Source organism: Psammomys obesus, unplaced genomic scaffold (genome assembly GCF_907164565.1).
Source record: "Psammomys obesus unplaced genomic scaffold, mPsaObe1.curated_primary_1811, whole genome shotgun sequence".
Classification (NCBI taxonomy): Eukaryota; Metazoa; Chordata; class Mammalia; order Rodentia; family Muridae; genus Psammomys; species Psammomys obesus.
The window spans coordinates 15,399,385-15,427,311 of NW_026592118.1; the positions used below are offsets into that span (position 1 = coordinate 15,399,385).

General features: G+C 44.2%; 1 protein-coding gene across 2 annotated transcripts; it reads left to right on the forward strand.

Annotated features, from left to right (window-relative positions):
- Positions 1-80: 80 nt before the first annotated feature.
- On the forward strand, positions 81-27,927 carry Slc26a5 (solute carrier family 26 member 5). Of its 2 annotated transcripts, XM_055612535.1 has the most exons (18): positions 81-232; positions 1,076-1,215; positions 3,735-3,845; positions 5,626-5,792; positions 6,221-6,385; positions 8,714-8,866; positions 10,677-10,759; positions 16,391-16,538; positions 17,897-18,010; positions 18,870-18,947; positions 19,569-19,664; positions 19,890-19,996; positions 22,772-22,841; positions 23,944-24,036; positions 24,679-24,786; positions 25,710-25,910; positions 26,477-26,531; positions 27,734-27,927. In XM_055612535.1, the coding sequence occupies exons 1-18, from the start codon at positions 81-83 to the stop codon at positions 27,925-27,927; spliced, it is 2,235 nt and encodes a 744-aa protein (XP_055468510.1). The 2 variants fall into 2 exon arrangements, with proteins under 2 accessions (XP_055468510.1, XP_055468511.1); XM_055612536.1 differs by lacking the exon at positions 19,569-19,664.

Below are 27,927 nucleotides of genomic sequence, written 5' to 3' on the forward strand. Positions count from 1 at the left end.
GTTTGTTTGTTTGTTTGTTTTCTCCCTTAGTGCCTGTCCAGAAATGCTCGTCTCCTGCTGTTGGTGAACAACCACAGACCATGGATCATGCCGAAGAAAATGAAATCCCTGTGGCAACCCAGAAGTACCACGTGGAAAGGCCTATCTTCAGTCATCCCGTCCTCCAGGAGAGGCTGCACGTCAAGGACAAAGTCTCAGAGTCCATTGGGGATAAGCTGAAGCAGGCGTTCGCGTACGTAGCCATTTCCTCTTCTGTGACAGTTTGCTCTGAGAGTGTCGAGGCCACGTGTGTAAAGGACGCGCTGGCGAACTGGAGGAGGAATGAGTGGTGAGCAGTCCCAGCTTGCCGAGCCACCCATGGTGGTTCAGCCGGTGACAGACTTTTGATGGGTTGCGGAAGCACCGTGTATTTCACTAGGGGTCCTAGTTTCATTTCTGTTCCTGGAATAAAACAGCCTGACAAAGAACACAAGGGAGAAAAGGGTTTGTTTAGGTTACAGTTTTATTATGACAGGCGGTCCACGTAGGATCTTCAAGCAGCGTATCCAGAGCCAAGACAGAGGGTGAATAGAAAGGTGGATCCTTGATAGCTACCCCATCTGCTATACGATTCAGGAACTCCGGCTTGGTGAATGGTGCTGCAACAGACAGGGCCATACTGCAATTAACAATCAAGGCAGTCCCCCACAGACAGGCCCTTAGGCCAATTTGAGCTAGGTAATTCTTCAGTAAGACTCTCTTCACAGACGGTTCTGAGGTGTGTCAGTTTAATTAAACCAACAGCACACCGCATTAATCAGTGTTCTACCGTACCTTACAGCCATGTAGAGGGTGTCATATCTGTTCTCCACACAGCTCTAAAACATCTACCCCCCCGCGTTGTCGCCCAGGGATGGCTCGGCCTCTCTGTCTGAGTTTCCACCCATGGCTCCCACCCTGTTTAATAGCATTTTAATCACTAATTATGAATTGTCTTTCTATCACTCCTGGAACTGAAGAATAGCAAACACCTTAGTGTGAGTTCTTTGGAGACGTTCCTCACTTGCAACTGTCATCTGTGTCTCTGTCTTCTTAGATGCACTCCTAAAAAGATAAGAAACATCATTTACATGTTCCTGCCCATCACTAAGTGGTTGCCAGCTTACAAGTTCAAGGAGTATGTGTTGGGTGACTTGGTTTCAGGCATAAGCACCGGTGTGCTTCAGCTTCCCCAAGGTTAGTGAGATACGTGCTTTCTTGCTCACTGTCTCTGCCTTTCTCTGTGTGTCTCTGTCTCTCACTCTCCCACTGTCTCTGTGTATCTCCATCTCTGTGACTGTTTCTCTCTACGTCTGTCTCTCTGTCTGGGTGTATGTATTTTTCATTGTCTGTTTCTCTTGTTCCCATCCCCTCAAATAATTGTTTAGCCCGTGTTCATCACAGTTGCAGATTCATATTTGTTGTTGTTGTTGTTGTTGTTGCCGTCATGTTTTTCTAGTGTCTTTTACCTTTCTAAACAAACTTTTCAGAAACGTAATCTTTAAGAAGCTTTGGGATCGTCCACAGTAGAGTGTGATGATACTGATTTGAAAATCCGTCAGTTGCTCAGTCAACGTTTTGTTGCAGATCCAGTAAAGGTCTTGCTTCTAGGCTCATGACATAACTAAAAGGGATTATGATATACTTGGTTTCCCCTTACAACTCTGCGGTTTTATCTGTAATGTAAGAATATTAGAAAATATCAATTTGTGAACCAGGCATGGTGGCCCTTAATCCTAACACAGATAAGTCACTGTGCTGACTTGCTCTAAATATCAAGATCTAGGCCAGCCAGCACTACACAGTGAAACCCTGTCTCGAAAAGAAAAGGAAAAAAAAAAAAGAAAGAAAAGAAAAAGAAAATGAATATGTTCCCTAGCCAAAACAGTTTATCAAGCTCATATCTGGTTCCCATTATTCCTAGAAAGCCATCTTCAGGGGTCCAGCTGGGCCTGCCCACCAAAGACCGTCACAGCTGGCCTTGCTCACGGTTGCTGTTTCCTCTCAGAAGGAGGGGGCAGTGAGGGTCATAGGACCTTCACCTGCATATCCAGCCTCCCCCACCCACCCACCCAGTTTGCGCAAGTCTGCTCTGATTGCACATGGCTCCAGAATGCCTGGGAGAAGCTAGAACAGTGGTTCTCAACCTGTGGGTCTTGGCTCTTTTGCGGGGATCACATATCACCAGATTCCTACATTATAATTCACAATGACAGTAGCAATATTACAGTTAGGAGGTAGCAAGGAAGTAATTTTATAGTTGGGGATCACCACAGCAGGAAGGTTGAGAAAGTCTGGGCGGGAAGCTAGAGATGGGGAGGGAGGTGGGGAAGGCATTTCACCTACAGAGAGCGGTGGGGAAGCCATCACCCCTGCTGGGTACAGAGCTTCCGGTGTGGTTGCTTTGAAGTCACCCATGCTCTAGCCTGTGACCTCTTACCCTTTGCTCTGTAAGCAAGCCTGATAAACTCATTGCTTTCTCTGAGTGTGCCTTGGTCGAAACATACGTCTCTTTGCTGTTGGGACCTTAAGAGAAAGGGTATCATTCACTTCTTTCTCCAAGGGAAGGAATTTTGGCAACAGTCCCCTCCAGGGTGTGACCTGCACCTCTAAAGTCTCTTGGAATAAAATGTCAAGTGTTCAGGTTGGAAAACTGCAAACCTGGAAATGAACCAGGCTTGGCTCAGCTGGAAGATACCTACCCAGGAAAACTACCTTCAGACTGAGCAGACAGCAGCAGAGGAGCCTGGGAGACCATAGATTCTGAGGAGGGACAAGTGAAGGAGCCTGGGAATCAGGTGCAGGGGCATACAGAGACCAGAGAATGTTACAGCGGAGGATGCTGATATCAAAGGGGTCTTAAGAGGACGCTCAAACATCCCACTAGAGAGAGCGCCATCAGGGTGAGTCAGTACCAGACCGTACCTCATCTGTGACAGGAGGCAGAAAACTCTGGCAAAAGGGAGAAGACAAGGCAAACTACCTGTATCAGTTACCTGCCTTACTTTTGTGGCAAAATACTAGACAGAAGCAACTCCAGAAAGTTTCATTTAGCTGGGTGCAGTGGAGCACACGTGTCATCCCAGCACTTGGGAAGTAGAGGCAGGCAGATCTCTGTAAGTTCGAGGCCAGCCTGGTCTACAAAGCCAGTCCAGGACAGCCAAGGCTACACAGAGAAACCCTGTTTCAAAACACCAAAACAAACCGAAACAAAACAAAAAAAGGTTTTCATGTTGGCTGAATTCCAGGGGTAGGCTCCATCATGGTGAGGAAGACATGGCAACAGGAGCTTGAGGCATCTGGCCACGTGGCATCTTCAGTCAGGAAGCAGGGAGAGACGACCACTGGGGCACCGCTGGCTTTCTCCTTTTATATCATTGCAGGGCTTAAACCCAGGGCATGGGACAGCCTCATTTAACAGCTTTCCCACCTCAGCTAATCTCATCCACATAATCTCTCCCAGGCCGGGCAGGGGTTTCTCTTCAGTGATGCTAGAGCCTGTCGCGTTTACAATCGGCATTAACCATCATATTGCTGCAGCCTGGACTGTGTGGATGCCACATTGTTCGTGGGGTTGGGGCAGAAGGGAAGGCAGGCTGGACCCTGTCACTTACGTGAAGATGGGTATCACCTGTTCGTCAGAGACCAAGAGGTGAAGAAGAACACACCCTGCTCTTTGCTAACCGTGACCCCATCTCTGCTTTCTGTTCCCGCAGGCTTAGCTTTCGCGATGCTCGCAGCTGTTCCTCCAGTGTTCGGCCTGTACTCTTCGTTTTATCCTGTTATCATGTACTGTTTCTTGGGGACCTCCAGACACATATCTATAGGTAAAACCCTATGTTTGATAACCTAAAACTCTTTTCTAAGTGTTGCAATCTGCCTGTTATTATTACTTAATAAACTCTCTGTCACTGTGTACCCATTCATTGATTCAAAATTGCCACCACACTCCTGCTGAGGATGTATGCCAGTAGCTGAGCACACACATGTGTGAAACCCCGGGTTCATTCCCAAGCCTTGGAAAAAGCGTCTATATGCTCCCTCTTCTTCTTCTTCCTCCTCCTCCTCTTCTTTCTCCTCCCACTTCTCCAAGAAATTCACAGCTTTCTTATAATCTTGGGTTAATTAAATGGGCAATATTTTTTTTTGCATAAAAGAGTGATTGTTGAAAGCTGTAAAGTGAGATGGATGCTTTCTTTTCTAATACACTTGGCTTGCATCTAGTTTTTTGTCTTACTTATTTTAATAATGGTATTCAGGGTTCCTGGCCACCTTGCATGTGCGCGCATTTTCATCAGACTCTCGGCTCCGAATTCTGCCTGTTTTCTCTGCGGTGCATTTAGGAGCAGATGCATGTGACTTTAGTGATAATGTTAGAGCTTTGTCCAGCAAACTCACACAGCATTTCAGGTATCTATCCCTTGGTAATAAATGCCACTAAGCTTCAGAGGCTTATATTGCATGACCCTTTTTTAAAAAAATAAATTCAAAGGGTTTAAGATAAATAAAACTCATGAAAAAAACAATCGTTTCACCATCTCTCCCAGTCCCAAGAGGTCAGCGTTTCAGAAGGACTTACTGAGGCCTCTCATCCTCCCTCCTCCCTTTCTTCTCCCTCTCCTTTCCTTCCTCTCTTGTTCATGTGGTCCCAGGAACTGTCCAAAGGGCCTTGCCAGGGCTTTCCCACACATGTAGGCTCCAGTAGAAGTTTTGAAGCTCTTGAGCTGATCTGGTGGCTCTGCTGGTCAAGGAGCCGGGCTCTAAGACTGACGGCCTGAGTTCAGTCCCTGCCACCACCGGAAGGGAAGAACGGACTCCCATAGGTAGAGCCGTGATTGCCATACGTGAGCCGTGGGGTAAAATGCCTACTTCCTTCTCCACACTGTGTAATGTATGTGTGTGTACATGAATGTACATGCATGCCTGCATGCACACATACATGTCCAGGCCAGATGTCTTCTGCTATCACTCTCTACCTCATATCTTGAGGCAAAGTCTCTCACTGAACCCAGGGTATAGCATTGGCTAGATCACTTATCTTTACCAGCCCTTTCCTCAGCAGTAGGGTTACAGACATGCACTCCCACACCAGACATTATGCGATCACATAGATAGCATAGAGGTCAGGAGGCTATATAGTCCATGCGACATCATCACCCCTAACCACTGACTGAGAAGCACTGTTCAAGATAAAGGTCGTGGAAGACTTTGGGATTTGGGTGTGGCCCAGCCCTACAGCGGCACGCCTCTATGATCCCAGCGCTCACGGAGGCAGAGTCCGGCCAGCGGATCTCTGTGAGTTCGAGGCCAGCCTGGTCTGCAAAGTGAGTCCAGGACAGCCAAGGCTACCCTCTCTCAAGAACACAAGCAGGAAAACAAACAAAAATCCACTCCCAGCCTTCTGGGTAGAAAACAGGAATACTGTGAGCATACAGTGTGAGCCCAAGGATCTCAGAAGTCATTCGGTGGCCCCGCTGCTTCGTCCTTGCAGCTGAAGTTTTAAGTTCTAGGCCTCTGAGCAGAGATCCTTCCCCATCACCCCCTCAGAGCTAGCGGTTCAGTTCCTTGAGCTTCGGAGCAGTGCTCACTCCCGCTCCCCGGTTCCAGGTCCTTTTGCCGTCATTAGCTTGATGATCGGTGGTGTGGCTGTCCGGCTGGTACCAGATGACATCGTCATCCCGGGAGGAGTGAACACAACCAACGGCACAGAGGCCCGAGACGCGCTGAGAGTGAAAGTCGCCATGTCTGTTACCCTACTTTCAGGAATCATTCAGGTGAGACTCCAGGGTGGGGAGACAGGCTCTGCTTTGCTCATCTGTGGCACACGTGTCCAGAGTCAGACAGCGAAACCCCAGAGCCAGGGCCTCGTGACGCTTTAAATACCTCTAAACAAGTTCGAAGGAGTGGGCAGTAGTTCGGGGAAGAGGCCTCCCTTGGGAGCACGGAGAGAATGGAGTGTGTACAAAGCATGAGCCACCACGGGGCAGGGCCTGAGCATGGCCACCACGGTCCTGAGGGACCAGGGCCACCGCAGGGTTAGCATTATTCTCCTTACAGCCCCTGACCTGTCGGCTGCCACAGGTCCAAGTCTGTAGGACTAGGAAGTGACCCAGAAAGAAATTTGAGTGTTGTCTGCTGTCATTTCCTAACTCATCGCGCTATCTGTTTGTTTCTTTGTTGTTTAAAAAAAACAACAACATAGTTTTGCCTAGGTGTGTGCAGGTTTGGCTTTGTGGCCATATACCTCACGGAGCCGTTGGTGCGAGGGTTCACCACCGCAGCCGCCGTGCATGTGTTCACATCCATGTTGAAATACCTGTTTGGGGTTAAGACAAAGCGGTACAGTGGGATCTTTTCGGTGGTATATGTAAGTAGTTGAGTCCTGACTCCCTGCTCCCAGCTCCCCACACCCCCTGCCCCCCACACCCCTTGCCCTGTTTGCTTCTGTATACCTTTCACCTTTCACCTTTCACCTTCAAGGGGAAAGACTTAGTTACTCTTAGGCTTTCTGGGAAGAGAGCTACAACGGTGGTCCACATTGTGGACATGTGATTCTCCCCGATTCAGAAAGAATGTGTGCTTAGGTCTCTATTGGTGACTGCACCAGTCACCCTAATTAGGTGAAAAGATAAATAGCCTTTAAGACCAAGTTATGTCCTTTTCTTCTATTTTCTTTTTTGGACACTAATAAATAGCTTAAAGATACCATAGTAAGCTGGGTGTGATGGCACACACCTTTTAGTGCTTGGGAGGCAGAGGCAGACAGATTTCTGTGAGTATGAGGCCAGCCTAGTCTACCTGGGGACTTCCAGACCAGCCAGGGCTACAGAGTGAAAGCATGTCTCAGAAGACAAACAAAAATGATAGTAGGAAAGCACATCTCTTTTAAAGGCTGCTTATTCAAGCAGGAAAAAAAAAAGTAAGGCTATAAATGGTTTAACTAACATAAGTGATCAGTTTAATAAAACATTATAAAGTATACACAACAGAGAAAATTTTTTAAAAAAATGCTTACAAGTGAATAGTAAAAACAACCAATCCGTTTAAAGCTGGTTATGTGAAGTTGATAACAAGTTCTAAAAATTCAACATTTTTTTTTCACACAATGCAGTATAGCTAGAAATCATTAACAATACAGTTTCCCAAACCATGAATGGGGGCTGAAGAGAGGTCTCAGCTTTTAACAGCACTTGCTACTGTTGCCGAGTACAGGGGTTCAATGACTAGCTCCCACCTCAGGCAGCTTACAATTGCATGTATCTCCAGAGGCAAGATACATGCAATTGTGGCATCACTGGGCCCTAGGCTGTGCCGCCCAAGTCTGGTGGCTTCTCTGCTTTGTCAGGGTGTCAGATGAAATGATTGTATTTGGGGTATCCCGACCAGACATAAGCCCTAAGGCATAACTAAGTGGCTTTCTTCTCTACCTCTCCTGGGCTTCTTTCTAAACATCATTCTGGCTCTGAAGCCTGCCTGATTTCTCTGTCAACGTTGCCTGACAATTTCTAAGTCAGATTTCTAAAGCGTTGCTGTGTTTTCACCGCTGAACTATGACCCCGATTCTTTCATAGTGCTCACAACTCAGCCCCAAGGTCATTTTAGATGAGTTACATTAAGATATCAGCATTTCAAAAACATGCCTCTATACTCTATACTCTAGAGGCACATGGGTTCAAGGTCAGCCTGGACTCTGTAGTGAGCTTCTGTCTTCAACAAAGCAACATCAAACAAAGCAATAATAAACCTATAATATTGTTGGGTAAGAATTATGAGTATAGAATTGTATGATTACATTTTTTTAAAGCCTCCTAATTTGTAGAAAATACAAAGAGAACTGCTTCACCCTAAAACTTCTCAGTTTGTGTGCTGGGGGCTGAACCCCCAGCCTGGAGGATGAGAACAGAAACTCTGCCACTGAATTTTAAACTAACTCTCCCCCACCCACCTCTCTTTTAAGTTTAGGCTCATCTGAAGCCTTTGAAGATTTTTTTTTTTTTTTTTTTTTTTTTTTACTGTGGTAAAGAAGCTAGGGCCGGGCAGTGGTGGCACCTGGTTTTGAACCCAGCACTAGGGAGGCAGAGGCAGGTGGTGAGGCCAGCCTAGTCTACAGCATGAGATACAGGCCAGCCAGGGTTACACAGAGAAACCCTGTCTCGAAAACCCAAACCACACCAACAAACACAAAAGGCTAGGCTGAAGAGATGATGAGACAGTTAAGAGTGCTCACTGCCCTTGCAGGAGAGCTGGGTTTGATTTCTAGTGTCCAAACTGTGGCTCACAATTGCCTGTAACTATAGTTCCAGGAGATGTGACAACTTCTTCTCACCTCTGTGGGCTCCTGGATGCATGTTCTTCAAATACATACACTCAGGGCACACACACACAGAGTTATCAAAAATAAATAAATAGTTTAAAAATACGTAACAAAGTATACCCATTCACATCACCTTTAAAATATACAGTGTAGCAGAATTAAATGCACTCATTTTGCTCTACAACTGTGACCACTTGCCTTTAGAACCTCTGGAAGCTTCCCCTTCATAAAGCAGTGTCTCTCCTTCCTCTCCCCTCAGCCCTGCCAGCCTCTGTCACACCTGACCCTGTGACCTGCCTGTCTAGGTACCTCCCGTGTGCTGAGTCGTGCAGTACAGGAGCATCTGCTTGGTGTAAACGTCCAGTCTTCACTGTGTTACAGAGTACAGTTGCTGTGTTGCAGAATGTTAAAAACCTCAACGTGTGTTCCCTAGGCGTCGGCCTGATGGTTTTTGGTTTGCTGTTGGGTGGCAAGGAGTTTAATGAGAGATTTAAAGAGAAATTGCCAGCACCCATTCCTCTAGAGTTCTTTGCTGTAAGTACATGCGAGGGGGTGCTAGGCCCCTGTTCCTGCAGGGGATTCTGGTGTGGGTGATAGAGGGACAGGGAGCCAGAGGGTCCTCCCCACGTCCTGCAAAACAACAAAGTAGTAAAAAGAAAACTGCATTAAAATGTAGGCATAGAGCCAGGTGCCATGACACATGCCTGTAATCCCAGCATTTGGGAGGCAGAGGCAGGTGACCTCTGTGAGTTCAAGGCCAGCCTGGTCTACAAAGTGAGTCCAGGACAGCCAAGGCTACACAGAGAAACCCTGTCTCAAAAAACCAACCAACCAAATAACAACAACAAAATGTAGACATAGATGACTTTTAAAACCTAGGTGAAGACCAAAATGCACATTTTAACATCAGTTATCATGAAAGACCAGATTTGGCAGAATGTATTTTCCTTAAGGTTTTTTTTTTTCATTATTTATTTATTTTTTTTAAAGATCACTCATTATTTTAATTACCCATAATAACTTCAATAGCTTTCCTTACATGAGTCAAGTTCAAATATCTTACAACAAATTCATGACCGAAAAATTAGTAATGTTTTGTAAAAAAACAAAAAAGAAGCACGCATATCGATTGAAATAAACAATACTGTGTTCTTAAGTGACCGCAGTTACTTACTTACGGATGTGAACATGGAGAAGGCCTCGCACGACTAAAGTCAGGGTGGACACACTCCATCACTCCTCTTCACAGAGAGCCGTCACAGAGCAGCCAGTTTTCGCGAAACTGTGACGTCTTCAGAAGCACGTGGCGTGAAGTGACATTCAAGCTAGCTCTGACTAGAAGTCTGCACAGCTGTGCTCTTTCCCTGTAGCCTTAAAAATCCGCAGTGTCCCGGTGGACTCCAGAGTAGAAGGTCTGGGCCCCACAAAGTTTGTTGTTGTTGTTGTTGTTGTTTTTAAGTAACAGGTGTCAGCCTGTCTGTGCCTAAAGTCCTAGCACTTGGGAAGTTCATGATTTCAAGGCGACCCTGGGGTACATATGGAGAACTTGGTTTTTTAAGAGAAGGAAAAGAACAGCAAAAGTAATGTGTGTTTGATATAAATTTAGAAGAGGGAAGCTCCAGCTGCTTAAACAGCTGTCTAACATAGCTCACAAAGAACTTAATCTCTTCCAACCTTCAATATCCCACCAATATCTCCTTCCTTCTCTCCTGGATAGCCCATTCCAAAAATTCTGGCAGCCATAGTTACTGGGGATGAAAGACGCTACCCCACCTTCTGTCCTGTTCTCCTGCTTGAAGGCTGTGCTCTGTAACTCCAATAAATCTAGGTTCTGACAGGGCAGACTGTCAGTGGTGCAGCGTACTGCTCTGGCTGGCATGCTGTGTGCCCTGAACCTGAGAGGACAACTATGTGCCCCTATGGGGGGCTTCTGGCCTTGACCATGCTGCTGTCCTGGAGACAGTGACAGCAGCAAAAGGATTCCAAAGCCCCGTGATAACAGGATGACATTACCAGCCTCCTCACACTGATGATATGGCCGACATTCCTTCTACTTGCCCCAAACTCAAGGTCAACCCTAGTGACGGCCTCCTCCCACTGCGGTCAACTAACCAGATACCTCAACTGAGGACAGTACACAAGTGAAAGAAACCGAGTCAAGCCTTGAGCTGCAGGGCTCTTTGTGCGGGGAAGTCATGGAGAGAAGTTAGCTGGCAGCTGAGGAGTCCCCGATTAGCCCTGAGGAGTGAGATTAGATTTCCCAATGGACAAATTCTTGGAGCCTTGCTTTTGTGGTGTGTCAGTACTTGGCTCTAAGGTGTGTTTGGTTTGGTGTCTGTTGTAGGTGGTGATGGGAACTGGCATTTCCGCGGGGTTTAACCTGCACGAGTCCTACAGCGTGGATGTCGTTGGAACTCTTCCTCTGGGGTAGGAAAATGCTTTAAAGAGCGTAACTAAATACTCGACCTTTCCCCTATCTCTAACTCTGCATGAAAAAAAAAATCATCTTTTCTACATCTTTTCTTTTCAAGAGCTGGAGATTTTATAGGCTTGAGGGTGTGTGCTGGTTAAAAATTTGTAGCAGTTAGATGTGATAGCATAGACCTTTAATCCCAACACTCAGGAGACAGAAGCAGGCAGGCAGATCTCTTGTGAGTTCAGGGCCATCCTGGTCTACATAGCAGGTTCCAGGACGCCAGAGGTACATATTGAATCCCTGTCTGGTGTGGGGATGGGGGGCATAGCAAAATAAATAAATAAATAAAGATTTTTAAGCATTTTTAAAAGAGAGAGAGAGAGTGTGTGTGTGTGTGTGTATTCATTTGTACCCACTACTTAGCTATCGTGACTAGCTCTCCTCTGGGCATGGGTATGCAGATCAGTCTGGAGACTGTTTTCAGTGGTTCTGCTGGGATTAGCGAATGTGATGGCTAATCTCAGTTTTCAACAGGATCGAATCTAGAATCACCCAGATGGTAGGCCTTTGGGCATGGAGATCTTCTTGGTCAGATTAACTGGGGTGAGAAGACCTGCCCACTGTGGGTGGCTCCATTCCTGGGGCTGAGATCCGAGACTGTATAAAAGGAGAAAGCACTCTTCAGCTTTGCCTCCTCACAGCATTGGCAGCGTAACCTGCTGTCTTGAATTCCCCAAACTCCCCATTGTGGTGGACTGTACCTGAGCTATAAGCAAAATAAACCCTTCCTGAGTTGGTTTTCACTAGCACATCTTATCACAGCCACAGAAAAAGGAACTGAGACACTGGATGGTATTTGGAATTGTTTGTAAGGACATCCACTCTGTTTTTTGTTTTGTTTTGTTTCCATAGCTGCCACCCCAGTTTGTAATCCTGGCAATGGTGGGGAGTGGGGGTTTTTTCTTTCCTTTAAACTCTTATTTAAAATCTCTCAAAATAAAATAAAATAAAATCTCTCCTTGAGTGACACAGGAATTAAAAGCAAAAGACCTGAACTCCAGCCTGAAAGCTGGGTATCCTTGGCCAGATGGCTTCTCCTCTCAAAGCCCATGCTCCTCACCTGCTATGTGGGTGTGGTGGTCCACACTTGTCCCTGTGTCTGCAGGAGATAACCCAGCGAGGGCTGGGGCTGACACATCGCCTAGAGCTGGCATCTAAGGCAGGCTGGCTAGAAGTTCCAGGGTTCATCCCAGTGGGGTTTCTAGTCTTAGCGTATATGCTGGTTACTCCCTTGCTTCCTCTATATTATCTAATTCCACATTTTTAACATGAATTATTCCTCTTAACATTTAAAAGAAAAGAGTGATTCTCCCCCTCTGCCTGTCTCTTCCTGATCCTGGGCCAATGCTCTCTGGCAATCTCTCTCTGCAACTCTAGCTGTGCCTCTTGTCTTTCTATGTGTGCACTAATGTTCTCTATCTCTGTCTCTCTCTCTCCACTTTCTCTTCTCCAAAACAATAGAGCCAGATGTGGACAGATGTTGGACACTGAGGGAAGCTGTCATGTTCCATCAGGCTGTACCCAACCAGGAGTCTCCTGGGAGGCAGAGAGGCACAGGCCTGCACACAGACCTGCCCTGGCTGAGCCAGTACTTCAGGCAAAGCTTCCAATTGTAAACATCAAAGTTTCATGAGCATGTTTCTTGATAATGACTGGGGATAGAAAACTGTAACAAGGTAATAACATTTTTTTCAGCTTAGAGTGAGAATTTATGAAAATATTTTTATGCTTACCATCCCACTTGAGGCTTGTAGCAACCCTATTGACAACATATACCATTGCCCCTGTTTTTCGTAAATGTTCACTTACCTTCATTTACTTGTCAGTCTACTTCATGCCTGCCATGAGCCAGGGACATGACAGTTACAAACAAAACAAACACACAAAGAAAAAGAAAGTCCTTGCTCTGTGGACACAATCAGCAAAAATAAGTAGTGAGGGAGCTGAGAAGGATGTCGAGTAAGGGAAGGAGGCAGGTTGCTGCTTTGGGGAGGGTTTCAGGGAAGGTGATATTTGAGAGACTTAAGTGAGATGCCTCAGTGACTCATTCATGAGTCCCAGCCTGGCCCCAAGAGCTTGGTCGTCTGATGCCCATTGTCAAGCTCTTTCCATTACTTCATCTGGACTCTCTAGCAGTGAGTCCTGTGATAAACATTAGTCTTTAATCAGACCAGCAGATAATCCTATTCAGTTACTAGTTACAAATAATTTAATTAAATGAAAAAGTCTTATATTTACATTTCTCCTTTAAAAAAAAAAAAAAAACAGGGGCTGGAGAGATGGCTCAGAGGTTAAGAACACTCACTGTTCTTCCAAAGGTCCTCAGTTCAATTCCCAGCAACCACATGGTGGCTCAAAACCATCTATAGTAAGATCTGGTGTAAATGCAGAATGTTGTATAAATAATAATAAATAAATCTTTAAAAAAAAAAAAACAAACACTGGTAGGTTACCATCTGTGTCCCTGGGGCGCCTCTCGATGCCTTCTCTCCCCTATAGCACTGTACCAGGAGGCACTGGGACCCCTTCTATCTGTGGAGCTAAACTGTAAAAAGAAGACTATAAAAGAACTTTTACTCGCCTGCTTCAATTGTCTTGGAGGCTTACTGCCTCCTTTTGCTAACCTATGTCTAGTCCTAGAAGCTTCTAGCCTCTGAGGTACAATCTAGCCTAAGCCTAGAATGTTTTCTGCCTCTGAGAATTACTGCTTAATAAGCTCACCCTTTCTTGGTCTCTCTGAGCTCTAGCCTGGCTGGTTCAACTCAGCTGTTCAAACTCCTCTCCTAACTTATTTAATACGGCTTTTCTCTTGGCCTCTAAACTGCTCTGCTTGGCCTCAATCTAACTCAAGCAATCTGTTCTAATCTCAATCTCCTGTATCATTCTCTGGATCATTCGGTCTTCACCTGATTTCTCTGTCTGTCTGTCTGTCTGTCTCTCTCTCTCCACAACCTGTCTCTCTATGACCTTCCCAGTATAACTGCTTCTTTCTCTCTATTGTTCCTTAAGTAGCTTCCCTTTCCTCTCTCTTCTCATGAGACAGAATACCAACAACACAGGCCCTAAGATCAACAATCAGTAAATGGGAACTCATGAAACTGAAAAGCTTCTGTAAAGCAAAGGACACTATCGTCGGAACAAAATGACAGCCTAAAGATTGGGACAGGATCTTCACCAACCCTATATCTGAGAGAATATATAAAGAATATATATAAAGAATATATAAAGAATATATCCAGAATATATAAAGAACTCAAGAAATTAAACACCAACAAGCCAAGTAATCCAATTAAAAATGGGGTGCAGACCTAAACAGAGAATTCTCAATAGAGGAATATCGAATGGCAGAGCAACGCTTAAAGAAATGCTCAACATCCTTAGTCATCAGGGAGATGCAAATCAAAACAACCCTTAGATTTCACCTTACACCCATCAGAATGGCTAAGATCAAAAACTCAAGTGACAACACATGCAGGAGAGGATGTGAAGAAAGGGGAACCCTCCTCCATTACTGGTGGCAATGTTAACTTATACAACCACTTTGGAAATCTATCTTGTGCTTTCTCGGACAATTAGAAATAGTGCTTCCTCAAGATCCAGCTATAACACTCCTAGGCATATATCCAAAAGATGCTCAACTATACAAGGACATTTGCTCAACCATGTTAGTAGCAGCTTTATTTGTAATAGCCAGAACCTGGAAACAACCTAGATGTCCCTCAACTGAGGAATGGATACAGAAATTGTGGTACATTTACACAATGGGATACTACTCAGCTATTAAAGACAAGGAAATCATATGTGTGTGTGTGTGTGTGTGTGTGTGTGTGTGTGTGTGTGTGTGTGTGCGCTCTTAATGGAAGAACTTATTGTTCTTTGTTTCCTCATCTGTAAAGTTGGGGCTGTAATGAGCTTCATTCAGTCTATGAGAAATAGTTACATAAGCATAGAACCCAGCACAGAGGAATGCACACACAAGAATGTGATTGATAATTGGATAAATAGAAATTGGATAAATAGAAATGAAATGAGTGCTACAATTATTTAACCAGTGCCTTAAATTAAGCAAGATGCCTCTGAGAATCCCACTGTCACTTCCCTTATGACACTGTAGGCACTCCTTGCCTTGTTACTTGAGAGCAGGTATGTAAAAGGAACTTCTATTTGCCTGTTTCAAATGTTGTCTTGGAGGCTTATTGCCTCCTTCTGCTAACCTAGGCCTACTCTTAGAGGCTTCCAGCCTCTGTACAATCTAACCTAGGTCTAAAATGTTTTCAGCCTTCGAGACTCACTGCTTAATAAGCTCATCATTTCTTGTTCTTCTGTACTCTGGGCTGACTGGTTCAAATCAGTTGTCCTGGTTCAAATTCCTCTGCCAGCTAATTTATTCAATCTGGCTTTTCTCTCATCCAAGCTCTGTTTGGCCTCCAACTAACTCAAGCAATCTACTCTAATCTCCTGGCTCCTTCCATTCTCTGGCTCATTTGATCTTACTCTGAGTTCTCTCTCTACAACCCACCTCTCTATTACTGTCCTGGTAAAACTGCCTTCTCTCTCTCTCTCTCTCTCTCTCTCTCTCTCCCTCTCTCTCTCTCTCTGTGTGTGTGTGTGTCTGTCTGTTTCTCTCTCTCTCTCTCTCCCTCTCATTGCTCCTTAAGTAGCTTTTTTTTCCTGTCTCTTCTTATGAGAGTTGGGCATATTCTACTCTGTCAAATCTCTCTCTGATTTGTCACTGTTTCTGCCACTCAATTAAATATCACTTTCAAATATAGCTGCTTTCTTCTACAAACTAATTTTACCTTTGTTGTTTGGGATTAAAGGCATGTACCACTATGCTTTTCTTTACCTGAAGCTTGCTCTATATCAGGCTGGCCTTGAACTCAGAGATCTGCTTGCCTCACTTTTCTGGATTAAAGGTATGTTTGTATTCCAACCAAACCACACAGACCTAGAAGATGTGCTCTTTTACCAGAATAGTCATGTTCTGAATTAAAACAGGTGTTCCAGACTACAACATTGAAAACAAGCTGGGTTCCCCTTTGCATAGTTCGAGAAGTCACTTTCTGGGCTCTTTCAGTTTCCATGTGAGACACGAGGAGACGCGGGAGGATCTTCTCCTTTCCATGTGGAAACTAAGCTGAGGGGACCATAACAGAGGGAGAGCAGAGGGAGAAGTGCATGTGTTGCCATGGCAGTGAGTCTCCACGGTGCAGTGCTTGTCCAAAAAAACACCCTTCACCCCAAGCCTGGTTTAGCCCTCTGGAATCTGGGTACTCCACCCACCCTCTCCTCTTCCTAGTTTGGGTCTTACACCTGCCATCAGGTATGAGGTTCCTCTGCTGTAAACAGCTGGACACCTGGTCTATACAGATATCCCATCGCATTAGAAAACCCCTGCAGCACGGATCAGGAAAGAAGGTGGGCAGCAAGAGGGCCCTTCTTGTGGCCACATAAAAACCAACAAGTACCTGATCGCTAGTATTCTTGTGTGCAGATGGTGCACTTTCACCTGTCCTGCTCCACTCTGCGTGCTTACCCCCGCTGGTCACAGCACTTGAGTGAAAGTCTCCTTGGCTTTTCAGGCTACTCCCTCCTGCCAACCCGGACACCAGCCTCTTCCACCTCGTGTATGTGGATGCCATTGCCATAGCCATTGTTGGATTTTCAGTGACAATTTCCATGGCCAAAACCTTGGCGAATAAGCATGGCTACCAGGTTGATGGCAATCAGGTAAAAACCGTCAGTGCCCATGGGTGTTTTACTGGGATGCAAGCACCGAACTCTGCTGGAGACAGCAAAGGGACTAGCTTGGTAGAAAAGCCTTTACTCTGATGATGGATATATTAGATATATTTGAGGCATATTTATTTGATACTTCCTCTGTCTCTCTTTGTCTCTGTATCTCTCTCTCTCTCTTTCTATGTCTCTCTCTGTCTCTCTCCCCTTCTTTCTCCTTCCTCCACTGTTGCACACAAGGTCTCACATTGTAGCTAATGAGCTGAAATTCATTACGTGCCCCAGGCTGGCCTCAAACTCCCAGCAATCCTTCTGTTTCAGCTTTCTGAGTGTTTGGATTCTGTATTCTCTTTGCTGCCTTCTTTTATAACAGAGCTTCAAGTAGGTATTTTTTTAATCCAAGCACCATGATCCATAATCTTGTTGTAGTATCTGTTTTAGCTCACTACATTTTTTTTCATTTTTTATGGCAAATTCTTTTCATATGATACAAAACAGCAAAAGCTTAGTATAGAATGAGAATCCCTTCTTTCTGAGAGAAGTCAAACAAATACTTCTGTTTGTTTTTTTGTTTGTTTGTTTGTTTGTTTGTTTGTTTGTTTGTGACAGAGTCTCACTCTATGACTCTCTTTGTCCTGGAACTCACTATGTAGACCAGGCTGGCCGCAAACGCACAAAGATCTGCCTCCCGAATGCTAGAATTAAAGGTGTGTGCCACTACACCTGGCTAGCAGATTCTTTTTGACGTCATGTTCTTTACACCATGGAATGTTGATTCCTTTAGAAGCAGGGTCTCTGTAGCTAGCCTGAAACCCACCGTATTAACCATGTAACTCAGGTTGGCCTCAAACTTGTAACCCTGCCTCAGCCTCCAGAGTGCTGGGATTACCAGCATGTACCTACACGTGTCTAAAGGAACCAACCTAGAATCCTAAAGCAGCCCTAAGGGCAGGACTCACAGGTTCTAAGAAGGTATTGGCATGCACTTCCTCATGAGTAACTGGCCAGACTTCTGAGAGCTGCCAGTAGTTGTGTCTCTAGAACTTTCTCTTTTGAAAAGTATTTTCTCAGCTTTATGCCGTCTTTTTTGAAAGCGGTGATTGTGTAGAAAGTGGGTTTGGGAAGCAGGGAGCAGGGAGGAATTACATTATTTGTCTCCAGCACTACAAAAATCCAAACCATTTTTCTCCCACTGTACAAAATGCCCTAATTCCAATCTTGAACTCACAGTAAAGCATCTGCCCAGGGAGGGATGGGGGCCTGCACAGCTGAAGGTGTTATCCAGTGCACTTCCGTGCTCTTCCCCAAGAGTGACCTGTCTGTTGCCTTTGCTTTGTTCCCACGTGAAAAAGGAGCTCATTGCTTTGGGGATATGCAACTCCATCGGATCTCTCTTCCAGACCTTCTCGATTTCTTGCTCCTTGTCTCGCAGCCTTGTTCAGGAGGGAACAGGAGGGAAGACACAGGTGAGTACACAACAGGGCTCTAAGAACCAGTGCTCTGGGTAGTGATTAAATGCCAGACTCTTGATTCTGTTCTGAATCCAAGCCAAGCTACTCTGCCTGCGGATCCGTGCTCCAGTGAGCCGGGCAGCGAATAAAAGAAAGGCATGATGGGTTGAAGCAACTCACCAAAAGAAAATAAATAAATAAATAGATAGATAAATAAATAAATAAATAACCTGAATCTACAGGAAAGAGGTACATTCTCCAGTTAAACTGGAAGTTGTATGACAGTCTGTTTGCTACAATAAAGCTTAAATATTCAGACATAGGCTTTTTCTGCAGGCCTGACACTGAGCCTGGCCATGAGGCTAGCTCCATCCAATGGAACATTCATACAGTGTTTATTCTTTGCACCATCCAACATGGCTGCCATCAGCAATGTGCAGCTCTTGAGTGCTTGAAATGTGGCTGTACAACCAAGACCTTTCATTTAATTTTTAGAAACTGAAATCATGACATGCAATGGGTAGCCACCATACTGGGGAGCAAATGCTAGTCTGAGCTCTTCTGTTCCTGGAGCTTAGGTTGGCACCCATTGTCTCTCTCCACCTCTGACAAGAGCCTTTGACCAGGATGTTTAAGCAGTTCAGTTGCTGCTTAAAATCTGTAAGAGGAACTCGATGTCAAAGGAAGAAGGGGCTAGAGGTGTAAGTTAGAGGCAATGAGCTGGAGCTGAAAGTGTATGGAATAGTCTGGAAGGCTTCTTTAAGCCGGTATGTTCCTGATTTTTCCCACAGTGAAAATGGCAAAAATAGGATGAACCTGTGGCTGCTTTTGACTCTGGTCTAACAGCCCCTTGCGTGTGTCCTCTCTCATCCAGCTTGCAGGTTGCTTGGCCTCGCTGATGATTCTGCTGGTCATTTTAGCCACTGGATTCCTCTTTGAGTCATTGCCTCAGGTGTGTGGTGTGGGCTGGATGGGAGGGGCTTTCATGCTGTTCTGTCTGTTTGTGTTCCGGCGGCTATCTTGAAGGGTTTTGTTTTTTTCCTTTTTTACTGTAACATCAGCATTGATAGTATGGAAGGGGTCATGCCTAGGACTAGATCCTGCTCCATAGCCTACTGACAGCTGTATATCCTTGAGCTCCTGGTCTTACTTTCCTTATCAGCAAGTAATGTTTGGGCTGGCTGACCCACAGTGTACTTCTGTCTCTGACCTTCCATGACTTTACATTTCCATTAAAATTCTGAGGTGACTTGCAGCAGGATATTTATTTGCTGGTTGTATTTAACCTAAGAGAAACCAGAAGGAAAAGAGAGTCGTAAGGAGAAAGAGCATAACTGAAAAATAATTTCTGCAATCACAGATTTTATTCCGGACCTCTCAGCTGTCATGTAGGTTTCCTGTTAGGATATATCCCTGGTTTTTAACTTTAAATAACCAAATGCTAGGAGCCCAGGTGCCCCATCAGGAGTAGGTGGAACAAAGGGGTGGGGAAAGATGGGAGGAAGGTGGAGAGAAGCCAGCAAAGGTGGCTCAGTGGCTCCGACTAAAGGGCGTGGTGGGTGCTGTGTTGCAGGCTGTGCTCTCGGCCATTGTGATCGTGAACCTGAAAGGGATGTTTATGCAGTTCTCAGATCTGCCCTTCTTCTGGAGAACCAGCAAAATAGAGCTGGTGAGTAAATGTGGCTGTCAGCTGCAGGTCACTGCAGTGGCTACCAGCGGTCTGAATAAACATGTCAGAAGGATATTAATGCAGTTCATTGTTGTGTGATTCAGTTCATTGTTGTGTTATTCGTGTGTGTGTTTGTGTGTGTGAGTGTCTTTCTGTGCACGTGTGCGCGTCTTTGTTATGGAATCATTAATGTGATTCTCTAGAAGCTTTTTGACTTTCCTGTAGACCATCTGGCTTACCACCTTTGTGTCCTCCCTGTTCCTGGGCTTGGACTACGGACTGATTACTGCTGTGATCATTGCTCTGCTGACTGTGATCTACAGAACCCAGAGGTGAGCGCCCTGCAGAAATGGTGCGAGCGTCCCATTGAAGTTACACTGTGACTTTAAGCATAGACATGGTGAAAGTGGAGTCAAATAATGTTCTGTTGTGGCTGAAGAAGAACCTCACGGTAGGACTCATGCCTGGCATGTTCAAGGGCCTGGATTCAAATCCCAACACCTGAAAAAATGGGGAAAAATAAAAATAACTCCAGAAAGTTTTGTCAGATGCTCTTCTGTGTCACAGCTGAGGAAGACCCAGCAACGGTCTTGTGCTAAGAGCATGCTTCAAACCCTCTTTCCTGCTGGCCTGGCACAGGGATGCACTGGCTTGTATGCCCTCTTCTGCGTGCGTCATGTTTTAGCAATTCTCTTTGGTACCACATGCTGACCTGGGCTCTGATGATATGGTGGGAACACTGACATCTACCTTCAGAGGTTTCTAGCTGTCCTTCCACCTTAAGCCACCATGCCCTGTTGGCCCTTCTTCCTGCTAGGAAAACTGACCCCATTGGGAGAAAGTATAAAATAATCTTTCAAAACAAGAAGTTTACATGGGAATAAGGGGTGCAGAGATGAAGACATTCTTGGCGGCACCACCCACTCAGTTAAGAGGGTGCCCTTCTCACCTGCAGTCTGCCTGCAGTTACAAATCACACAATGGTCCTTTCAGTTTGAAAAGCTCCTTTGGGTGGGAGTATTGAGGATGTTAACCCTTTACCTGCAGAATGGTGAGTGTTCCTGCTCTCTAGGTAGGAAAAGAATATTTTCATCATTGAAATGACATAAAAGAAAAATGTTAAGAACGTATGTTCTAAGTTGACAATATAATTATCTACATCTATCTATCTATCTATCTATCTTTCTATTGTTTTTTGAGACAGGGTTTCTCTGTGTAGCTTTGGTTATCCTGGACTCCCTTTTTGTAGACCAGGCTGGCCTGAACTCACAGAGATTCACCTGCCTCTGCCTCCCAGAGTCCTGGGAACACAGGTGTGCGCCACTGTGCCCGGCTGACTTAGCTATTTTTATTAACAAATTTTAACATTGTTGTCCATCTTTTTCACCTGTTTTATTTTATTTTATTTTATATGTTCAAGTGTCTTTGCCTGCTTGTATGTCTATGCACCATGTGCATGCCCAGTGCCTGTGAGACCAGAGAAGGGTGTTTAATTCCCCTGGAACTGACATTGCAGACAGTTGTGAGCTGCCTTGTGGTGCTGGGAATTGAACCCAGTCCTCTGCAACAGAAGCAAGTGCTCTTAACCACTGGGCCATCTCTCTCCAGCCCCCTAATGTCTTTTCCCCTCCTTAACGAAGCCTTCCCTGTTACCTGACGGGCTCCTATTAGAATATAGAGGGGTTCTCTAAGTTTGTAGCTTAGTGGTAGAGCATGCCCTTTCCAGTCCTCCGCTCCAAAACGAGCAAGCAAGCAAAAATCCATGTCCTTTGAGAAGCCACAGGATAGAATCTGAGATGTGAACTGCTTGTTTTCTTTACTGAGTAGAGGTTTACATTTCCTTACCATTGCGTGGGCCAGGGTTGTTCTTTTCTTTGGTTTTGTTTGTTTGTTTTAATGACATACTTCTCTGTCTCCCTTAAATGACTAGTCTTGACTTTTCTGCCCTGTCCTTTGGGATTTTGCAGGTTGGCACTAGGGAACCCATTACTCAGAATGCCCAGGGACTGCACCACTCACAACGGGCCGGGCCCTCCCCATCAATCACTAATGCAGCAAATCCCTTACAGCCAGATCTTACGGAGGCATTTATTTTCAACTGATGTTCCCTCTAGCTTGTGTCAAGTTGACATGAAACTATCCAGCACAGGCATGTCCCAAGCACTCAGGTTCCTACCAAGCACACCGCTCTGAGGAGAAATCACTGCATGCAACAGCCATTCCTAAGCATCTTTTCCATGAACTGTGGGTGCTATTGATGCAATGGAATCTTTCTTTCATCCACAAGCTCATGGGCAACTTTATAAAGCCTAACAACATAATTATAATCTTTCTTGAGTTGATATTTGTTGAGGCTTTGCTATGCTTTCAGAGATACTACCTCTTGAACTATTGTAGTCAATAAGACATCATCCTTCCTGTCTACAAGTTGGTCTTCCCCTGAGATGACAGGCATGTAACACTGATAATACTGATGTGGACAATGATGATAAAGAGTGGTAGTAGTGATTATAATTACTTATATGCCTAGCTCTTGATAAAGATCAGTGCTTTATGTCACTCTACTGTCACACCCCAATGACTGTTAGCATCTCCATTTTCACACATGTAGAAGAAACTCAGTCCTAGGGTGATTGGGGAACCTACCCAAGTCATAGCCTGTGGTGAGAGAATGATTTAAATGTTTGTGTTTTTGTTTTTTTTTTTTTTTTTTTTAAATGGATCTAGAGGCTGCTGGCTGTTATAGGACTCACTCTGTAGACCAGGCTGGCCACAAACTCCACCTGCCTCTGCCTCCTGAGGGCCAGCTTTAGAGGTTGATTCTTAGACCAAATTTTATCATCTTCATAAAACTGGAACATATAGCTATACGTGTGGCATTAGGAGTAGACGTGGCAGACTGTGATAATAAGCAAATAAAACCCCATGGCTATTTTTGGAAAGAGACCTCTTTGTTCCTAGCATCCACTGGATAGTAAATGGGGCTGGACTCTGCTGGGCTCAGTCGGCTCTAGACCTGCACAGATAGGATGCCCGAGCACTCCACGGGGTCGGGATAGCCCTTTCCTCCATCTGCCCATTGAGCTGTTCCTTCCTTCTCTCTACAGTCCGAGCTACAAGGTCCTGGGGCAGCTCCCTGACACCGATGTGTACATTGACATAGACGCGTATGAGGAGGTAGGACCCTTTTCTAGTATCTTAAATGATTGTAAGCATGTGAGCAGTGATGTGTATACTCATGGTGATGGAGAGAAGAGAGGAGAGAACTAGTGATCAGTATGAAAAGATGAAGCTTTCATCTGGACTCTGGTTTTGTATTCTATACTGCATGTTAACTGCTCCACTTCCTGATGTTCATCTTTAATGATAATGGGTGCATAAAGTACACACTTAAAAAACACTGAGGCTGGGAAGATGGTTTGTATGTGCATGGTTTTCTTTTGATACATTTAAGCCAGTGAAGAAATACTAGTTTTCACCATGTTAAAAATCTAGGTGGTAATATTACAGCATTCTCCTGCTTCCTCTTTAATAGTTAAAATTATAGTTTAGAGTTCTTTAATTCTGGATGTTCTTGTCTTCTATAGATTCTCAAAGACTATCAAATCTTTGAAATCTTTGTCTGTTTTCTGCTTGGGGGAAAAAAATCTCAGATTCACTATAAAATGTTTGGAAATGAGCCTGGTGTTAGCATAAGTAATTTTTCTATTAAATTACTAAACTCTAAATGGAAACACTGGGTTCCATGAGGCTTCTTGAGGAAATGCTCACTCTGCCTCATTTGAGTTGAATTGTGGACGCAACCAAGTCTTCATTCACCTCATGTGTCTGTGGTCCACAGCCAGCAGTAGCCTGGTTTTTCTCAGCCACTTAATTTTCTCCTTTGGGTGTCCTCCTCCCCCCCCCCCCCAGCTCTTCCTTGTGTTTACTGGTTTAAAAAAAATGAAGCAAAGCCTATCTTGTATAATGAATAGGAAGGTGTGTGTTTCCTAAGCTTTCTAGCGAGGTGTGGCAGTCCTTTCTGAGGTCCCGGCTCCTTGTGGGGCAGAGCTAGGAAGGTTGCTTTGACCCAGAAGCTGAAGGCTAGCCTGGGCAACAGTGTCCTAAGAGCCCAACCTTTTCTTTGTACCTCTCTTCCTCCAAGAGTGACAAAATTTAATCTAAACATGGTAAGAGGGTCCTTCACAGTCTGTGTTCTTCATGTTGGAGGAGAGAGCTGACTGCAACTTTGATTCTGAAACTTCCCAGGTGTTACACTCACCAACGTTTTACTTCTCAGGTGAAAGAAATTCCTGGAATAAAAATATTCCAGATAAACGCCCCAATTTACTATGCAAACAGTGACTTGTATAGCAACGCCCTAAAAAGAAAGGTGAGCCACCTTTTGTTTATTCGTTAAGAGTAATGAATAAAAAGTAAGAACAAAATTAAAAATTTTGAATTAGAAATTAAAATTTGATTCTTTCTGAGGAGGGCATGGTGGGTTTGAAGGGACAGAAGGGTCACTTCTCTGCCTCAGTACACCTACTAGAGTAAAATACATAGTTTACTCTTTTGAACATTTTTAAGTGTACCAGCCAGTGTCTGGCATTTAAGACATTCCCATGGTTGAAACAATCATCACCACTGTTCATTGCTTTGTCATATGCACACATCAAAAGAGAGAAAGTAATGTCACTCTAGGGATCCCATGGCTCATGACTAAAGCTCAGCTCCTCTACCCCCAAAGACAAGTTTAAGAACTGAAGAATTCTAAGTTTAGTAAATACCACTGTACAGGGTTTTTTTTTTTTTAAATTATTATTTTCCAATTCTTTAGTGTCTGCTAGTCTTCAATAAAGACTCAGACCAAGAAAAACACTCAGTTCAGGGCCTCCAAGCGAAGGGCAGAGCAAGGATTGAACAGTATGTTGTCACAGAAAGCAATTGACGAGGGGGGAGTGGAAGATTTGATGGCTTTGGGGTGAGTCCTTGGCAGCTATAAAGTGACCTTGCATACATTGTCTTTGAAAAGACTGGTGTGAACCCAGCACTCATAATGGGAGCAAGAAGAAAGGCCATGAGGAAGTACGCAAAGGAAGTTGGAAACGCCAACATTGCCAATGCAACTGTTGTCAAAGTGGTAAACCACCCTTAGTTTTGTTTTCCTCTTGATGTGTATGTCCTCCATCTTTAACCATGTTAAAAATCTAAACGAAGCATGAAGTTGCAAATGTGGGGAAGGATCTAGGTTTCCTCTTATAGTTATCAACATGTAGTAAAGCTGGGTGTGGTAGTACCTGTCGTGAGGCTTTTGCAGTTCAAGGCCAGCCGTGGCTATATGGAGAATTTGAGTCCAGCCTGGGGTACATAAGCTCCTGTCTCAAAAAACAAAATAAACAAGAATGTGACAAGGTCAATTATGAGCATGTTTATGAAACAAGTAGTGAATGCATTGTAGAAAATTAAAAATCATACAATGCCTTAATAAATCTGGCTGCTAAACTTTGTTATTCAGCTGATAATTAAAAATGCAGAAGCTAGTTTTTGCTCTTTAGACTTCCGGTAACTTGTGGCCTGTCATACTGAAGGGATTTTTATAAATTAGGAGAAATGTAGGGACAATGACTAGAAAGTATAAAACAAAGGGGCCTGAAGGAACTTAGCTAAATCTAAATAAATGTACATACTGTTTTTTTCAGAACCCATGGGCTATTTCGCATTATAAATCTTTCCCACAGAAAAAGAAAAGTTGTTTAGAAAATTTATGGCTTATGGGACTGGAGAGGTAGCTCAGCAGTTAAGAGCATTCACTGCTCTTCCAGAGGACCTGGGTTCTTCGACTCCAGCATACACCTGGTGGCTCACAGCTATCTGTACCTCCAGAACTGGGCGGGGGAAGGGGGGATCTGATGCTCTCTTCTGACCGCCATGGGTACTGCATGTGCATGATGCACAGACACACACACAGACAAATGACTCAGACACATAAAATAAAGTTAAATTTAAGAACAGAAAAGAAAAAAAAAAAAAAAAAGAAAACTCATGGTCTCATTTTGGACATAGGATGGAGAAGTAGATGGAGAAAATGCTACGAAGCCCGAAGAGGAGGATGATGAAGTAAAATATCCCCCAATAGTCATCAAAACAACATTTCCTGAAGAGCTGCAGAGATTTATGCCCCAGACAGAAAATATCCACACTATCATTCTAGACTTCACACAAGTCAATTTTATCGATTCTGTTGGAGTAAAAACCCTGGCTGTGGTAAGTACCACGGGACAAGTCATTCCAAGTTGGCACGCTCTGGCATTACCCTCCGTCATCTCCAGAGCAGGACTACAATCCCTTGTTGATCCTTACTTTGCTGTTGTTTTTGAAACTTTTGGTTATGCACATTTTTAAATATAGAGTATAACATAACGATCCCCACGCAACAAACCTCCCTCAGCTCCGACAAGTAACAGTTTTTAGCCCATCTGACTACCTGAATTCCCAACACTACTTTCTCACATTGTGAAAAACATCCTAGATGTCATATTATCTGTACTTATCCTAGTATCTAAAATATTTAAAATCATTATCATAATATCCTCATTATACCAAAATAAAACTTAATAATGCTTTATTCTCTTCATTGTCATTGTCAGTATGGAAACCAAGTAAGTTCAAAATTCTTTTAGCTTATTAGCTTAAAGATGCGTAATTGTTAACACTACCATAGCATGAGGAAATGAATTTGTGTGCCTCGTGCCTTTAAATACATATTGGTAGAAAATGGCTTCCGCGTGGCCAGGGGTCAAGGAATAGTAAACTTTGTTTTATTATTACAGATGGTGAAGGAATACGGAGATGTTGGTATTTATGTGTACCTAGCAGGATGCAGCCGTGAGTATGCCTCGGGATGGGAAAGGTTATTTTTATAGAGATTTATTCATTGTATCTGTATTGGTGCTCTGCCTGCATGTCTGTAGATATACCACACGCATGCCTGATGCCTGCAGAGGTCAGGGGAGAGGCATCAGAACCACTGGAACTGGAATCAGGAACTGTTGTGAACCACTGTGTAGATGTAGAAAATACTCTGAACTTAGGAACATCCAGCTCCTACACGGGCAAAGTTTTCATATTTTCACTTTTTTTGTTTGTTTGTTTTTTAGAATTAACTGCACTTGTAATTTTTTCTGATAATATAAACTTTCTGTAGAAAAAAATAATTTTTCAAAAAAAATCACTGTAAATCTAGTTTTGAAACCAGCTAATTGCAGGCATTGAGATGGTCTTCTGACCTAGGGCTGGAGGACAGGAGCTACACACGAGTCATAATTCTATAAATCATTCTGCTTGTTAGGATTTCCTCCCAAGTGCAGGGATTAAAGATGTAGGCATGGTGGCTCGCACCTCTAATCCCAGCACTTGGGGAGGCTGGTGGATCTCTGTGAGTTCAAGGCCAGCCTGATCTAAGAGAGACTCCAGGACAGCCAATGGCCACACAGAGGAACCCTGTCTCAAAAAACCAACAAAAATGACTGCCACCATACCAGGCCTACGTTTACATTCTTATTGAGAAATCATGGAGGAATATACTAGAAAGAAATGTCATTTCCTGAGACTAGGACTGTGACAGGATAGACAAACTAGAGTAAGACTTAACATAGCATTTGAATATTAAAACTGGGATTTTAAATATTCCAGTAATGTGCAGGGTGTGGCGATGCACACCTTTAATCCCAGCACTTGGGAAGCAGAGGCAAGCAGATTTCAGTAAATCTGAGGGCAGCCTGAACTACTTGAGTTCTAGGCTAGCAAGGGATACATAGTAAATACACATACACAAACACACACGTATATATGTGTATATATGTATGTGTGTATATTTATGTATGTATGTATATATATAGTGTATGTGTGTTTAATGTGATACCTGAGCACTTGGGAAAGGCAGAAGCGGGAGAATCAAGAGTTCAAGGCCAGCCTGGGTTACATGAAAACCTGTCTCTAAATTAACAAATTAATCTTTTTGAACTGTGAACAAATTGCTTTTAAAATCAAAATGTGGAATATGAAATTTTTTTTCTTTTTTTATATAGCACAAGTCGTGAATGACCTCACCCGCAACCGTTTCTTTGAAAATCCTGCCTTAAAAGAGCTTCTGTTCCACAGTATCCATGATGCAGTCTTGGGCAGCCACGTTCGAGAGGCAATGGCTGAGCAAGAAGCCTCAGTCCCACCTCCCCAGGACGATATGGAGCCCAATGCCACACCCACCACACCGGAGGCATAA